This window comes from Littorina saxatilis, linkage group LG12 (assembly GCF_037325665.1).
Source record: "Littorina saxatilis isolate snail1 linkage group LG12, US_GU_Lsax_2.0, whole genome shotgun sequence".
Taxonomy (NCBI): Eukaryota; Metazoa; Mollusca; class Gastropoda; order Littorinimorpha; family Littorinidae; genus Littorina; species Littorina saxatilis.
The window spans coordinates 44,900,766-44,917,138 of NC_090256.1; the positions used below are offsets into that span (position 1 = coordinate 44,900,766).

The following is a 16,373-nucleotide window of genomic DNA, read 5'->3' on the forward strand; positions in this document are numbered from 1 at the left end:
AAACCTTGTTCACGTGCGATCTGGACAATCGTGGCAAAATGAAGCGGTAAAATGTGCCAGTTTCGGATGACTGTACCAAGTCTAAACAGCAGAAGCAGCAGATTTTCTTGGAGAAATATAAGAAAGAGCCAGGAATTGTGGAGTCTACTATGGGAAAAAGTCATGCACACTGCAAGTATTGTAAATCAGATTTCTCCGTTGCCCATGCTGGGAAATATGACATCGAACGACACTGCAGTTCTAAAACTCACCTGGACAAGGTTGCTGCAAAGAAATCCGCTGAAAGCTGCCAAGGAATTATGAAGTTCATTCCCGCAAAGCAAATCCTGCCAGAAGAAAAGGCTGTAGTCCGCGCTGAAGCAATGTTTTCTGAGATGATTGTAAAAATGAACTTGCCACTGTCAACCGCAGATGCTATTTCACGAACTTCATCTTTTCATTATCAATCTGTTTGGAAGACACTGGTTATAATGCTATAAACTGACAGGTAAATAAAATAGTTTTATTCCTGTTGTATTGGAAGGAGTTAAATTCTGAAGGTGTTCACAAGACATGCTATTCTTACACAAACACGTTTGCACCCACGCGTACATTTTCCCTACCCCATATGGCTTTGCTTGCAAAGTACACCAACTTTTTGAAAAATACACTCAACTTTTTGGGAAAGTACTCTTGCCTCGGGTTTAGGGTAAACAGGTCTGGTGTTTGTTTTCCTGTTTATAAAGCACGGCGGGTTTGCCTTTGCAACAAAACAAAACAAAATCAAAGTGGCTGCACTTACCATCACGTTGTTGAAATATTGTGAAGTGCACACCGTCTTTACCAGACACTGAGAGAAACGACGAAAAGTCCTTGTAAAACTACAAAGGCACTCTAAAAAAAAACCCAGCTTCAAACGTTTCTCAATAAAGAAACAAAAATAGGATACGAAAAATCAAAAACCAAGAATCAATAATAGAGTGCTAACGGTACAAAGTCCAAAATATTTTTTTTCAATAGAATGTAAGTGTTTAGTTTTGTCAGTAATGAAAAACGTCGCACAAACTAATTCACCTTTTTTTTTGGTCAAATGACTTATAGGCGCAGGCATGCTTTGCTTAGCTCACATGGCATGAAACTACGTCAAAACGACAACTAAGGATTTGTGTGGTTTTTTAAATGTTTATTTGTATGCTGACTTGGCTGTTGTAAAAGCGTGCTTTCGTCCTGGCACAAAAAAAAGAAAAAAAGAATCGTTCTCTCTTCCTTGGAAGAAACTTTCAACAACCGCTCCGATTACCGTCTTGACCGGTCCCCCAAACGTGAACGTGCACCATCACTTATCCCCCCCATAAAGCATGACACAGAGAGAAGTCACGCACGCCTTGGCCAAGAATAGCGGTGGGATCGCTGGATTGTGGGGCAGTCTGGTAAAAAGACGTGTGTCTTCGAAGTGCTCACGACCAGAACATAGTATTATGTTGCCACCACTCCTTGCCTCAAAATCGATCCAATATTTGATTTGCACAGTTGCTCCATAACGTACCTTGTTGATGGGACTAGAAAACAATGGCGGGATAGTGGGGGGTGGGGGGGGGCGGGCTGCCACCATCTCTAAATTAAAAAAAATGCGGCTCGAAACGGAAGCACTCTGTCAAGGGCGGTAATTTTTAGTCTCAAGTGGCTTCCCTTACCAAAGGCAAGTCATCCTCTTTCAGGAAGCTAGCTGTGTCTGAAGGAGTGTGTTATCTCCCCGTAACTCGCAGCTTACCCCCCCCCCCCCCCCCCCCCCCCCCCTGTCTTTTAACAGAACGGAAGCGAGTTATGAGATGCGCGCTCAGGTTTGATTAACCGGATGATCGATCTGTGTGTGTGTGTGTGTGTGTCTCTCTCTCTCCTCTCTCTCTCTCTCTCTCTCTCTCTCTCTCTCTCTCTCTCTCTCTCTCTCTCTCTCTCTCTCTCTCTCTCTCTCTCCTCTCTCTCTCCCCCCTCCTGCGCTTTACGCACTTTTATCACCCAAAGGACTTGACAGTCGTTTCACAAAAGTGAGCATGACTTGTACTACACTGCTCACAAAAAGTCAAGGAACACTTTTTATATTACGCAATGCACCATTCCGTCTGCCTGGGCGAGGCCTGTCTTGAACTAGTCCAGTGACCTGGAAGCGCTGTCGCAGTCTTGTGATGACGGAGGGGGACACCAGAAGCCTTCTGGCAATCTCCCGTATGCCAACACCGTCTTGGAACCACCCTATGGCTCTTCCTCTGTCCAGCAGGCTTAACTTCTGTCGTCCGACCATCGTGATGTTGTGCCCTGGTCCGCCCAGGCCCTGGCTTTTCTTGAGTAACCAGTGACCAGTGTTCACAGTCAAAGCATCAAGCTTCCACGTGCAGTGCATCATTTTGTCAGAAACACGCTATAGAAAAAAATGGTGAGTCAGCATAAAATGGTAACATTTTCCAACTTTTCACCAATTTTCAACGCTCAGCCACTGACGCCCGAGTAGCACGTGCAGCACACCAAGCCTGTAAAACAAAGGCAGGAGTCCACTCTGTGCGTGTGTGTAAGATCAGCGTTGTAGCTTGCAAAGTTTTGACAATAGCATCGATTTGCAAAAACACATGAAAATGAAGGGTGTTCCCTAACTTTTTGTGAGTAGTTTATTTACGACCACAGCTCTATGGAGTTGTCCCTTTAAGCCATTATTCCCTTCATGCTTTTTTTTCACAGTGGACGAGCACTTAAATCGTCAAGGGTAGTTTTTCATCACAGCTCCTTAGATAGGAGTCTCGTCTCAAATTCAATAAATCGCAAGAATCCGACGTTCTAATCTCAGCCTCGTGTCGAAGCCCACACCATCGGCGTCCCTCTGCTGACCCGGTTGTGAACTTTTGACGCCGAAACCTGCAAACAAGAAGACAAGTCGTGTAATTTTGACAGTTGAGACCAGCGCTTAGAGAGAAAAATACTGCCGAGTTCCTTGGGATGCATGGACCCTGGCCTTTTAAATAGAGTCTGCATCGATTGCTAGTTGCGGGGGCGAGGGGGGGGGTTGGGGGTGGAGGCCGCAACAGTTGGACACTGGTCAGTCAGAGAAGATGGTGTAGCGGACACTTAGATGACAGGTCTTCTTGGACAATGAAGAAACCTGCTGTGGGGGCCGGGTCTGAGGGTATAACTAGTGGCTGTTGCCAGTTTGGGCAAGCCTACTTGGAACTGAAGCAACTAGTTGTGAGATGTTAGATATGGGGGAGGGGGGCTGGGGACAGATGGAGGGGGGTGTGTCTAGTAGTGAGTGATACAGGCCCGTTTGTGTAAAGAAGAGAAAGTGGATTCATATTGACAAACCGTGTCGTTAAACCGAGTTGTCCCCATTAGTGGATTGTGGAAAGAGGATATGCATCCAGCGACTAACGGAACACTTAAGCTTCTAGACGTCATGCCGAACAACCTTGGGACAAAAACAACCTGTCGCAGAAACGATGAGAGAATGGATCAGGTGGCCGGATACTGCGGGACCTTGCCAGAGGATGGATAGAGGGCAGTGGGGGTGGACTTGGAAGGAGAGAGGAGGGGGGAGCACGTGGATATACACCCTGTGTCTGATGTGTCTGAAAACACCTCCGCGCGGAGCAGCCAGTGCAATGAAGATAAAGAGGGTACATTTTTTCGGATCGCGCGGCAGCAAGCAGGATATGTCTCTAGACTGTGTATAAGGCCCGTCTGATCACACGACAGACAATGCCGCTCCAGACGTTGTGCCCTCCAACCCTGGAAGTGACGTGTAGGAGGGGAAGGGGTAGGCGTCTAGAGACCAGGGCCGAGGTGCACGAGAAACATACCAACCGGGTGGGATACATCCGCGGTGTTGGATTGGTTGAAATTGAGATTGGTTGTGATTTCAACAAATCAGACGCCGCGGTTTGTTCTCTCCCGTTGTTTGTCTTGCGGTCGTTCACGACAGACACCGAGCTGTCTTGGTCGTCACGTGGCTAGGTCAGAACCTGAAGCTACTGGTCACCCAGCTTGGCGAATAGAAGGACTGGGTGGACACTGGAGTGTCAATAGAAATGACCAGTGGTCAGCATAAGGGATGGTGTTAGTGACACCACGTCGACAACCCTCAGAAGTATCTGTACCTGTCATGCAGGATGATTAAAGAGGGGGGAGGGTGGCGTTGTCACACACACACACACACACACACACACACACACACACACACACACACACACACACACACACACACACACACAAACAAACACAAAACACACACATACACACGAACACACACAAACACACACATACACACGAACACACACACACACACGCACGCACGCACCCACATATCATTCCCCTTTCAGATCTATGTTAGAAGAAAAAGTCAGTTGACACTACGGCAGCCCCAGAGGACCGGAACCGAAGCCGACAATGGGACGCACAGACACGACTTTAAATCAGTGATTGGGCGAGAATTGTTGAGGTATAGATGGTGGCGGTGGCTGGTGTGTGTGTGTGTGTGTGTGTGTGAATTGTTGAGGTATAGATGGTGGCGATGGCATGTGTGTGTGTGTGTGTGTGTGTGTGTGTGTGTGTTTGTGCAGCCTGGTGTGTGTGTGTGTGTGTGTGTGTGTGTGTGTGTGTGTGTGTGTGTGTGTGTGTGTGTGTGTGTGAATTGTTGAGGTAAAGATCGATTGCGTGTGTGTGGGGGGAGTGTGTGTATGCGTGCGTGTGTGTTAGTGTGTGCGTGCGTGTGTGTTAGTGTGTGTGAGCGTGCGAGTGTGTGTATGCGTGCGTGCATGTGTGAGCGTGCGAACGTGTGTATGCGCTATGCATGCTTGTGTGTGTGCGTGCGTTAGTGTGAGAGGTGGTGTGTTTTTTCGTGTGTTTTTTTTTTTAGTAGGATCGAGGGGGTATGTACAAGTAGCTAATGGGAGAGTTAGCAGTACGCACAGTTCCCACTTGATGTAGGCTTAACGGCGTGAATGGCCGGGAAAACAACAGTCCTCTGATGTCCCTGTGTTCGCCTTTGTAAGGCTTTCCTGCGGATCGCGCGTTTGTGGCGAAAACAACCCTTTTTATATTTAGTCAAGTTTTGACTAAATATTTTAACATCGAGGGGGAATCGAAACGAGGGTCGTGGTGTATGTGCGTGTGTGTGTGCGTGTGTGTGTGTGTGTGTGTGTGTGTGTGTGTGTGTGTCTGTGTGTGTGTGTAGAGCGATTCAGACTAAACTACTGGACCGATCTTTATGAAATTTGACATGAGAGTTCCTGGGTATGAAATCCCCGAACGTTTTTTTTCATTTTTTTGATAAATGTCTTTGATGACGTCATATCCGGCTTTTCGTGAAAGTTGAGGCAGCACTGTCACGCCCTCATTTTTCAACCAAATTGGTTCAAATTTTGGTCAAGTAATCTTCGACGAAGCCCGGACTTCGGTATTGCATTTCAGCATGGTGGCTTAAAAATTAATTAATGACTTTGGTCATTAAAAATCTGAAAATTGTAAAAAAAAATAAAAATTTATAAAACGATCCAAATTTACGTTTATCTTATCTTCCATCATTTGCTGATTCCAAAAACATATAAATATGTTATATTCGGATTAAAAACAAGCTCTGAAAATTAAATATATAAAAATTATTATCAAAATTAAATTGTCCAAATCAATTTAAAAACACTTTCATCTTATTCCTTGTCGGTTCCTGATTCCAAAAACATATAGATATGATATGTTTGGATTAAAAACACGCTCAGAAAGTTAAAACAAAGAGAGGTACAGAAAAGCGTGCTATCCTTCTTAGCGCAACTACTACCCCGCTCTTCTTGTCAATTTCACTGCCTTTGCCGTGAGCGGTGGACTGACGATGCTACGAGTATACGGTCTTGCTGAAAAATGGCAGCTACTTGACTAAATATTGTATTTTCGCCTTACGCGACTTGTTCTTTGTTTGCTTTGATGGTGTTACTGTTGACGGACAGGGCATTGAACATAACTTGTATTGTTTGGATGATGATGATGATGATGATGATGATGATGATGATGATGATGATGATGATGATGGTATGAGGAGGAGGAGGGCGAGAATAAAGTGTGTGGGTTTTTAACATAATACAATCCGCTTTCAAGTCTTACAGTCAGACTTGACCTTAATGCCACAACAAAGCAACTCCTACAGGGATTCTGAAAGTTCAGCTCTGCGCTGTTCTCATTATTCTGCCTTTACAATCAGGATGAAAGAATAGATCCTGACTTTAGATGTTGTTGTTGTTCTTCTTCTTCTTCTTTTTCATCATCTGTCTCTGTCTCTCTCTCTCTCTCTCTCTCTCTCTCTCTCTCTCTCTCTCTCTCTCTCTCTCTCTCTCTCTCTCTCTCTCTCTCTCTCTCTCTCTCTCTCTCTCTCTCTCTCTCTCTCTCTCTCTCTCTCTCTCTCTCTGTTGATGCGCTATGCATGCTTGTGTGTGTGCGTGCGTTAGTGTGAGAGGTGGAGGTCTTTTTCATTTTTGTTTTTTTTAGTAGGATCGAGGGGGTGAGGACTGTTGTGACTGTTGTTTTCCCGGCCATTCACGCCGTTAAGCCTACATCAAGTGGGAACTGTGCGTACTGCTAACTCTCCCATTAGCTACATACGCCCTCGATCCTCCCCTTGAAAGATCAGTTGACGTTAAACAAGGGTGTGTTCATGTATATAATTCTAAATGACGACTGTCCTAAATATTTGCAATCACATTTCAAACATGCCACAAAAAGATATGGGTCCCAAAAAATCATCCCTCCTATACCTCGCATAGACCTCTACAAATCGAGCTTAGCCTTCTCGGGAGCTTTTCTCTGGAACTCCTTCCCCCAACAGATAAGAAATGCAACTTCAGTGAAAATGTTTAAGAGACAGTCACGTTCTCACATCATTCGTGAATGAAATGTCTTGTTCGATTGTTATTTTGTTGAACATTTTGTACTAGTGTTAACGGATGTGTAGCTGATTTGAGCAACTTAATTCTCAAAACGAATGGTTTAACTATGTCAATGTAATTTGTAATTTTTGAGTTCTCCTTATATAATTCCTTAAATGCACATTGTGTTGCAATCCATAGCCTACAATGTAATTCTGTATCTTATCTGATTGAAGTTTTATTTTTTTATGTCCGTCTGTCTTTATGTGTTGTATAAAGGACAGGTTGGAAGAATAGGCTTTGCCTAAAACCTTTATCCTTTTGTAATAAAGTTCTGAGTCTGAGTCTGAGTCTGAGTCTGAGTCTGAGTCTCTCTCTCTCTCTCTCTCTCTCTCTCTCTCTCTCTCTCTCTCTCTCTCTCGCTCTCTCTCTCTCTTCTCTCTCTCTCTCTCTCTCTCTCTCTCTCTCTCTCTCTCTCTCTCTCTCTCTCTCTCTCTCTCTCACACACACTGACATCAGTTTTGATGTAAGTTTACGAGTATGATCCCATCCCTAGAGGGTAAATTTCGAGAGATCAGTTGGTGTTATATGCTACTTTCTGGTATAACGTCAAGCTATGTTGGCGAGGGAACAGAGGGGAAGAGAGGGTGTGTGTGGTGTGTGTGTGTGTCTCTCTCTCTTTCTGCAACTTCCGCCCCTGTACATTTTCCTCCCATGTGCAGCTTATTGCGACCTGCCAGTGTCGGTGGGTTTCTGCAGGGCAATCCTGCTTGTCTTTGGATGTTGTTGTTGTTGTTTGTTTTCTGCCCCGCTCGTCCGTGGCCCGGAGCAATAACATGAGAGCAATTGCCCAACTCTCCCTCGACACTGGTTCGTGATGTTTGGAGCTTTAAGACGTTCCGACGTCTAGCCTTGTGTAATGGGAAATTGGACGTGGGCTCCCTTATTAGAAGGCCAGCTTGTCTCCAAGACGTTTTGAAAGAAAACTGATCTCTCATAGCCTTAGCACAGATGTCCACGTGTTACTGTTTTCCTGGGTTAGTGAGTTTAAGTATGAAGTAGTCAGCACGATACTCCAGATACTCGATGTGTTTACGATCTGACACTACCATGCCTTGCTGTCCCACAACAGTGTTTGAATTTCCAACGCTTTAAACACGTGCCAGACAGTCTTCTATGAATCACATACTTCAGATTTTCTAGAAAGTTCTCTTTCAGCCCCCTTGAGAAGATGTTCTATGAATTTGGTGTGCGTCACATCAGTAATAGCTAGCTTAACGGTTCTTCCCGTTTTTCTTTTGTATGGACACAGACAGCAAGGCTAACGTTCTATTTCTGACAAGTTTCGCTGTGGCATGCATATTAATCATGTTTGCCATTCGGGTATTTTTGGCCCAAGCAAACATTGCACCCTTGACTTTCTTTGTTTCGTGCATTTCTCCCCCTGTTTACACCATGGGACAAACAAAAACATGAACCGTACCTCGAGAAAACAGGAATTTGTTAATGCCAAAATGAAACGGACTGAGGCGGTAAGATGGTCAGAAAGAGATGGCTTAAGCTAATTAGCAGTAACGTGGGAGATTGGACGACGTTGGGCAGTAATATGAGGAAGGACTGGGTGGGTGGATTGGGGGTGGGTGGGAGGGAGGGGGCGATATCGAATCCGGCTCTGTGATTTATACCACGGTACAACAAGGTCATATAACTGCCAGCGATAGACGGACACAAACGTTGTTCGCCCCGGGACGATCTCATATAGTGTGATATTTACACACTACGATGTCCCCTCGGCCTTTGGTTTAAAACACAATTTTATTCAAAATACATGACATGAAACAATTGACAAAAATGCAGCTAGGACACGAACTCAAGCAGATGCTTATTTGACGTGACCATAACAATGCTAAGTTACACAAGTGTTCATGATGGTGGACAACACAATTATTAACCAGAAGAACAAAATGTAGGAGGGGGGTATGGGGAACTTAATCAAAACAGGAGGATTTACAGAGAAAAAAAATTAATCAAATAGAAAAAGAAAAGAAAAAAAGAAAGAGAAAGAAACAAAAAAATAAGGTGAGACTATGAATAAAGCGCGTGGGACGAGAACATCGATACTGAGACATGCAATAAGTAAGTTCAGATAAATGTACATTTTCATGGAGAGGGCAGCATAGTTCGTTACGTATGTATGGAAGAAAACAACCACACACACACACAAAAGAGAACAGCAAAACAAAAACAAAAACTCAATGATAATTATTACTTATGTTAAATATGTAATTGATGCAACAACACTGAGAGGCGGGTTTACGTTCTCCTGCACACAAACATACACAATACCATCCTTCAAGTTAGTCGACCAGATTCAGCAATAAAGGATTGGACCGACTCGAAAATCAATGTATTTATTCGAAATGAATGTTGCTCGCTGCCTCTTAATAATGTTTCCACGTGTCTAAAATTGGCAGGCAGTTAATTAATTGTGGATATACGAGCATGTTCAAACAATGTGCAGTATAACAAGTAATGTTCAGCTGTTTCGTTCCGGTTACCGCACGCACACTGTGGGTTATCTTTCAAATGGCGTTTGCATAAATCGGAATTAAGGTTACTCATGTTTAAACGCATTCTGCTGTGTTGTATTTTTACCTGTCTTTTTCCAAAATAATAATAAACTGGCACATAATGATGAGGACTTTGTAAATAATTTTTAAACTCGCTAATTGAATTTGTGGTTTTAACCACATCAGGCAGATCATTCCATAAAATTGTAGTCGAAGGAACGAAGGATGTTCGGAAGATTTCTGTCCTGTGAGCTGGTACAAATCTTTCAAGTGGTCGTCTTCTGTGATAGGGATTTAAGGATGAAACTAGTGGTGGCAAAAGGTCAACTAAATATAGGGGACATTTACCATGAACCATTTTATGATATAAAATCAATTTATGTTGTCTTCGGCGTTCCTTTAGACTACAAAATCCGCTTTCTTTGTAAATCTTACCATGACTAGTTCTCCACACACGGCCAATTATAATACGTAAAGCTTCAAGGTGTAGTTTTTCCAGGATGTTCGACAGGGCTTTGGTACAATTATCCCATAATACATCAACATAGTCAAAATGTGGCAAAATAAAGGATTTGTACATTATTTCCAAACTTTTTCTGCATAACTTATACTTATAATGCCTTAAACAATTAATCAAAAAAGTGGTCTTTTTCACAATATTTCTGACTTGAGCGTCCCATTTACAGTCATTTTGCAAAATAATACCGAGGTGCTTGTGTTCCTTTGTGTCTTCCAAAACAATTCCATTGAAAAATAACGGGTCAATTTGGCTTAAGTCACGTTTTATATTCAGCAATTTGGTTTTTGTTTCATTAAATGTGACTTTCCAACGTGCTGCCCAACAACTAATTTTATCGAGGTCTGTATTTAAAATTTCGGCACGTCTTACCGGATCATTCAATGCAAGTGACATGCTAGTATCATCAGCAAACAATTTAATAACAGACTCAATATCATTTACAATATCATTTATATAAATCAAAAACAACAAAGGGCCTAACACAGAACCTTGAGGAACGCCTGCTTGTATACCTTTCAGCTCTGACTTAGCTCCTTTAACGACAACTAATTGAACACGGTTTGCTAAGTAACTACAAAACCATGACAAAAGTCGACCTCGAACACCAATCGATTCCAATTTTACTAATAATCCTTTGTGCCAGACTTTGTCAAAAGCTTTCGACACATCAAAAATTTGCGCCTGTGTTGTTAAACCGCTGTCGTAATTTAAACATACATCATTATATATAGAGACAAGTTGACAAATCGTCGAGTCGCCGGGTATAAAACCTGACTGTGTAGGTGTGAGTATGTTGTTGGATTGTAAAAAGAGATATAGGTGGCTATGAATACATCGTTCCAAAACTTTGCCAACGCAACTCAACAAGGAAATCGGACGATAATTATTACAAGTGTCCGCTGGACCTGACTTATAAATAGGCGTAACATTCGCAGTTTTCCAAATTTTAGAATATACTCCTTCCCTCAAACTTCTGTTAAACATATGGGTGAGTGGCTCCGAAATAACATCTATAGCTGCAATGAGAAGTCTGTTGTGGATCAAATCGGGACCAATGGCTTTTCTTTTATCAAGATTTTTAATTACATCTTTTACCTCGTTTACTGACAAAACAACATCACATAATTCGCAATCAAAAAACGGCACTTCAGGAACATCATCATCTGGGTCTTCAACATTGGAATTTTTAATAAAACAGTTATTAAAGGCGTTAGCTTTGTCTTGGCTTAGTTCATAAACTTCGCCGTTGTCACAGATAGGCGGAATTTCGTCACCATATAATCCTTTCTTCTTTATGAATGATTTCACTAACTTCCACCAATCTTTTGTGCCAAACTGCGTTGAATCGGAAACTTTTGCGTCTAATTCAGAATAATATTCTAAAATCCGTTCTCTTTTCTTTTTACCAATCTTCCGGCTGTTTACTTGTTTTGGCTTTCAAGTGAATCTGATCACCTTGGTCTATTAACATTAAAATTTCAGGTGTAATCCAAGGTGCGTCGTTAGGACGTATCGTTACTTCTTTTACTGGCATGCACTGTTTGGCTATGTCCATAAATAGTGCAGAAAAAATATGAACATTTTCGTCAAACGCCTCCTTCATGAGAATGTCTTGCCATTTAACCTGAGAGAGTGCTTCGCGAAAACCATCAACATTAAGTTTACTATAATTAAAGAGTGTTCCTTTATAGGAATTATTTTTATTCACAATTCTGTTTAATACAATGTGTGGTACATTATGATCGCTACAAATAGGTGGCAACACATTCACTTGTTTAACTAACTGAGGACCGGCACGGTTGGCCTAGCGGTAAGGCGTCCGCCCCGTGATCGGGAGGTCGTGGGTTCGAACCCCGGCCGGGTCATACGTAAGACTTTAAAAATTGGCAACCTAGTGGCTGCTCCGCCTTACGTCTGGCATTAGGGGGTTAGTGCTAGGAGTAGTAGGACTGGTTGGTCCGGTGTCAGAATAATGTGACTGGGTGAGACATGAAGCCTGTGCTGCGACTTCTGTCTTGTGTGTGGCGCACGTTATATGTCAAAGCAGCACCGCCCTGATATGGCCCTTCGTGGTCGGCTGGGCGTTAAGCAAACAAACAAACAAAACTAACTGAGGGGTCTGGGTGATGATAAGGTCAATGCATGTGCTAGTGGTGGCTGTTACACGCGTTGGCGTATTCACAAGTTGACAGAGCTGGTGCGCATGTAAAATATTCAAAAAGTTCTGCGATGGAGAGTTCAGGAAGTCGACGTTGAAATCGCCTAAAATCACAAATCTCAATAATTGGTTATTCACTCGCCTTAAGCTTTCATCAATTAAATCCCAATCATGAATATTGGCACTAGGTGGGCGATAGAATGAGCCAATCAAAATGATTTCATGGCTCAACTTTGTCTCAATCCAGACTGCTTCAAGACCATCGACTTGGAGATCAGGTCGGGGTTTACAATATAAATGATTCTTAACATAAATGGCTACTCCCCCATGAGGATCACCTGGGCGGTCGAGGCGTACAGGAGGATTAAAATTAGGTATAATTAAAGATAAATTATCATCTTCAGGTGACAACCATGTTTCGGAAAGAGTAAAATATCATGCTGCTGTACTTCAGGCTGTAACAAGTCAATTTTGTTCCTTAAGCTTCGAACATTAATGTGTACCACAGTTACTTTATTTCCATCCGGACCTGGATTTGTCTCAATATCCCCGGCTAAATAAAGTGCTGTCCGGGCAGACAATTTAACTGCATACTTGTTTTTAATTTCTTTATCATAAATATCCTTGTTAACAAGACGTTCAGTTCCACGTTTGTAAAGCATTGATCTGTCAGCCGACAGAAGGCTGGCACAAAATAGGAAAGAACACAGCGATAGCGTGACACGATTGGAACCTTTACAAAGCAACAAAATTAAAAATGGTACAATACAGTATTTTCACACAAAAATGACAATTTGCGACATCGAGCAACTGCTCTCCCATAAAAGCACCCGACTCTGGCCCTCGGCCTTTGTCTCCCCCCCCCCCCTCCCCCACCCTCTCCCACCCCCCCCCCCCCCCCCCCCTCCCTCCCCATAGCTTCCGACAAAGTTCTTCCTTCTTTACGTACTTCCTATGAAGTTATCCCTTTGTCGCGCTTTTTACATTTAGTCAAGTTTTGACTAAATGTTTTAACGTAGATGGGGAATCGAGACGAGGGTCGTGGTGTATGTGCGTGCGTGCGTGTGTGTGTGTGTGTGTGTCTGTGTGTGTCTGTGTGTGTGTGTAGAGCGATTCAGACTAAACTACTGGACCGATCTTTATGAAATTTGACATGAGAATTCCTGGGTATGAAATTCCCAGACGTTTTTTTTTCATTTTTTTGATAAATGTCTTTGATGACGTCATATCTGGCTTTTCGTGAAAGTTGAGGCGGCACTGTCACGCCCTCATTTTTCAACCAAATTTGTTGAAATTTTGGTCAAGTAATCTTCGACGAAGCCCGGACTTCGGTATTGCATTTCAGCTTGGTGGCTTAAAAATTAATTAATGACTTTGGTCATTAAAAATCTGAGAATTGTAAAAAAAATAAAAAAATTTATAAAACGATCCAAATTTACGTTCATCTTATTCTCCATCATTTTCTGATTCCAAAAACATATAAATATGTTATATTCGGATTAAAAACAAGCTCTGAAAATTAAATATATAAAAATTGTTATCAAAATTAAATTGTCGAAATCAATTTAAAAACTCTTTCATCTTATTCCTTGTCGGTTCCTGATTCCAAAAACATATAGATATGATATGTTTGGATTAAAAACACGCTCAGAAAGTTAAAACAAAGAGAGGTACAGAAAAGCGTGCTATCCTTCTTAGCGCAACTACTACCCCGCTCTTCTTGTCAATTTCACTGTCTTTGCCGTGAGCGGTGGACTGACGATGCTACGAGTATACGGTCTTGCTGAAAAATGGCATTGCGTTCAGTTTCATTCTGTGAGTTCGACAGCTACTTGACTAAATGTATTTTCGCCTTACGCGACTTGTTTCTGTCTGTCTTCATGACCAATTACTCTGGGCCTCGGCCGAACGGCGCAAAGAAATATCCTGTTTAAATGCTACGCGTGCTTTCCTTATTGGGGCACTCTCTGTTTCTCTCTTTCACTTTCTCCCTCTCTCTTCTAATCAGCAATGTTACAGTAATGTACAGTAATCGCTGTATGTTTGTTTGTTTGCTTGTTTGTTTGTTTGTTTGTTTGTTTGTTTGCTTGTGTGTGTGTGTTTTGTTTTGCTTGTTTGTTTCCCCAGGACCTTGCTTGGATGAATATAGGTGGCTGTCAGACAACAACAGAATAATTACACAGCTAATGTCATTCTGCCGCGTCCCATGGAGACAGATGTTGACATGAAGCCCTGTCTCCTCGTTAATTGCTCATCAAGGCGGCAGTGTGTGCGTGCCGAGGGGAGTCAAGGTTGGTCCGGCCCTCGGGCGACTCATCAGTTCCTCGACCACATACTTTCCGGGGGCTACCCGTGGCATTATCAACCTGATTTTGTATCACAGCGCATGGCAACATTTGTTACATTGCAATTTTTTTTCTCACGAAGTAAGGTATTAATGTCGCACAATGATGCAGAGCAACATGCGAAAACAGGTTCATTCTGTCTTACTTGCGAATGTTCAATACTCTGCATGCAGAAGGGCCTGGAACCCATGTTTCTGGGAATTCAACTCAGCTATTTAGAGACTGCAAACATGTGTATACAGACTGAGAGTTGCAAGCCGAAGAACCTGTTCAGTTTGTGTATGTTCGCAAAACCTGTTGGTGTATGGACAGATTTGACCCCGTAGATTTGAAAAGGCTTACAATGTGAACAATCAGTAAGTCATGACGTGCCGACAGGTTTTAGCACATAACTGACATAACTGGAAAGTGAGTCAAGTTGTGAGACTTATGTGACCTTTTACAAAACACTGTCACATATAATGCCCTCTTTCATTGGGCTTTGCGACATATAGCGACTGGTTTCCAGCGAAGGTCCTCTGGCACTTTTCTGTTGATGAGAGTGCATCGACTTTCTCTCAGACTTAATTTGAGCTGCAGATGAGGTTAAAACTCAATTTGGCCTGCAAATAAAATTAAGTGGGATTATTTTGTGGCTAGATCTTGGTGAAAAGATGGAGCGAAAGCACGATAATGTATTGAGACTAAACATTGGCTGATACTGTGGAAAAAACATAGCGTGGAAAGAGAAGAATGTGTGGGGGGAAGGGGGGGGGGCGTGTACGTTTGTAAGTGTGTGTGTGAGTGTGTGTGTGTGTGTGTGTGTGTGTGTGTGTGAGAGAGAGAGAGAGAGAGAGAGAGAGAGAGAGATGTTGCCACATATTGCGTTTGAGGTGTGTGCGGGTGTGCGTGCGTGCATGCGTACGGCCGTACGTCAATGTGATTGTCTGAAACATACTCCAGCCACCCGTGCTGTTAACTTAAGTGTATTTGATCTTTTAGCTCGCCCCTGCAGAGCTAGGACACGGCCATGATTCCATCTCCTCTTTACACAACATTTTAGGAGAGCCCTGCTGTTCTTAATTATGTCTGTTTGCTCATTGAAGATCAATTCCTTCCAGTCCCTCTTCTCTCTGCCGACTTCCGTCCCTAGTATAGTAATATCCCCCTGACGTCTTTAACTTGATTGAATCTGTCGGCAGCATCAAAAGCTCGTTCTCTTTGATTCATTGTTCCTGGCCTCTACTCCGATCCTGCCTGTCTCTCCTGTATCCTCCGGCGCCCCGCAGTATCCTCCTATATTTTGCGACGTACCTCCGACAAGATGGTTTTAATTTTTTAATGTTACTTGTGTTTACAGGGTTTTTATATTACATGTGCTTACAGGTGTTGTTACATGTGTTTACAGGTGGTATATTACCTGTGTTTACATGCGTTGTGTTACCTGTGTTAAAGACGTTATGTTACCTGTGTTTGTAGATGTTGTGTTACATGTGTTTAGGTTACCTGTGTTTACAGGTAATATGTTACCTGTGTTACAGGTGTAGTGTTACAGGCGTTGGTAACGTGTTTACAGGTGGTATGTTACCTAACCTTTGTTACAGGTGTTGTGTTGCAGGCGTTGTTGCCTGTATTTACATGTGGTATATGTTACCTGAGTTACATGCGTTATGTTACCTGTGATTACAGGTGTTGTGTTACTTGTGTTTACAGGTGTTGTGTTACCTGTTTTACAGATGTTATGTTACCTGTGTTACAGGTGTTCGGGGGGAGGACCTGGTCGTCTAGCGGCCAGAGCACCATCAGTACCACCTCGGAGCAGCAGACGTCGATCAAACGGAACCCCAGCTTCGGGGTCGGCTTCAAGAAGAGAATGAGTTACAACTTCTCAGCAAGCAAGGTAACTCTCGCTCTCTTTGTCTCTATGTC

The 16,373-nt window shown here is 42.9% G+C and overlaps 1 protein-coding gene across 1 annotated transcript in view; it reads left to right on the plus strand.

Annotated features, from left to right (window-relative positions):
* LOC138983110 (1-phosphatidylinositol 4,5-bisphosphate phosphodiesterase epsilon-1-like) overlaps nucleotides 1-16,373 on the plus strand; it is a 124,956-nt gene that overhangs the window by 68,489 nt on the left and 40,094 nt on the right. The window contains exon 13 of the mRNA XM_070356518.1: nucleotides 16,204-16,344. Coding sequence (XP_070212619.1) covers nucleotides 16,204-16,344 — 141 coding nt within the window. The remainder of the gene's footprint in view (nucleotides 1-16,203; nucleotides 16,345-16,373) is intronic.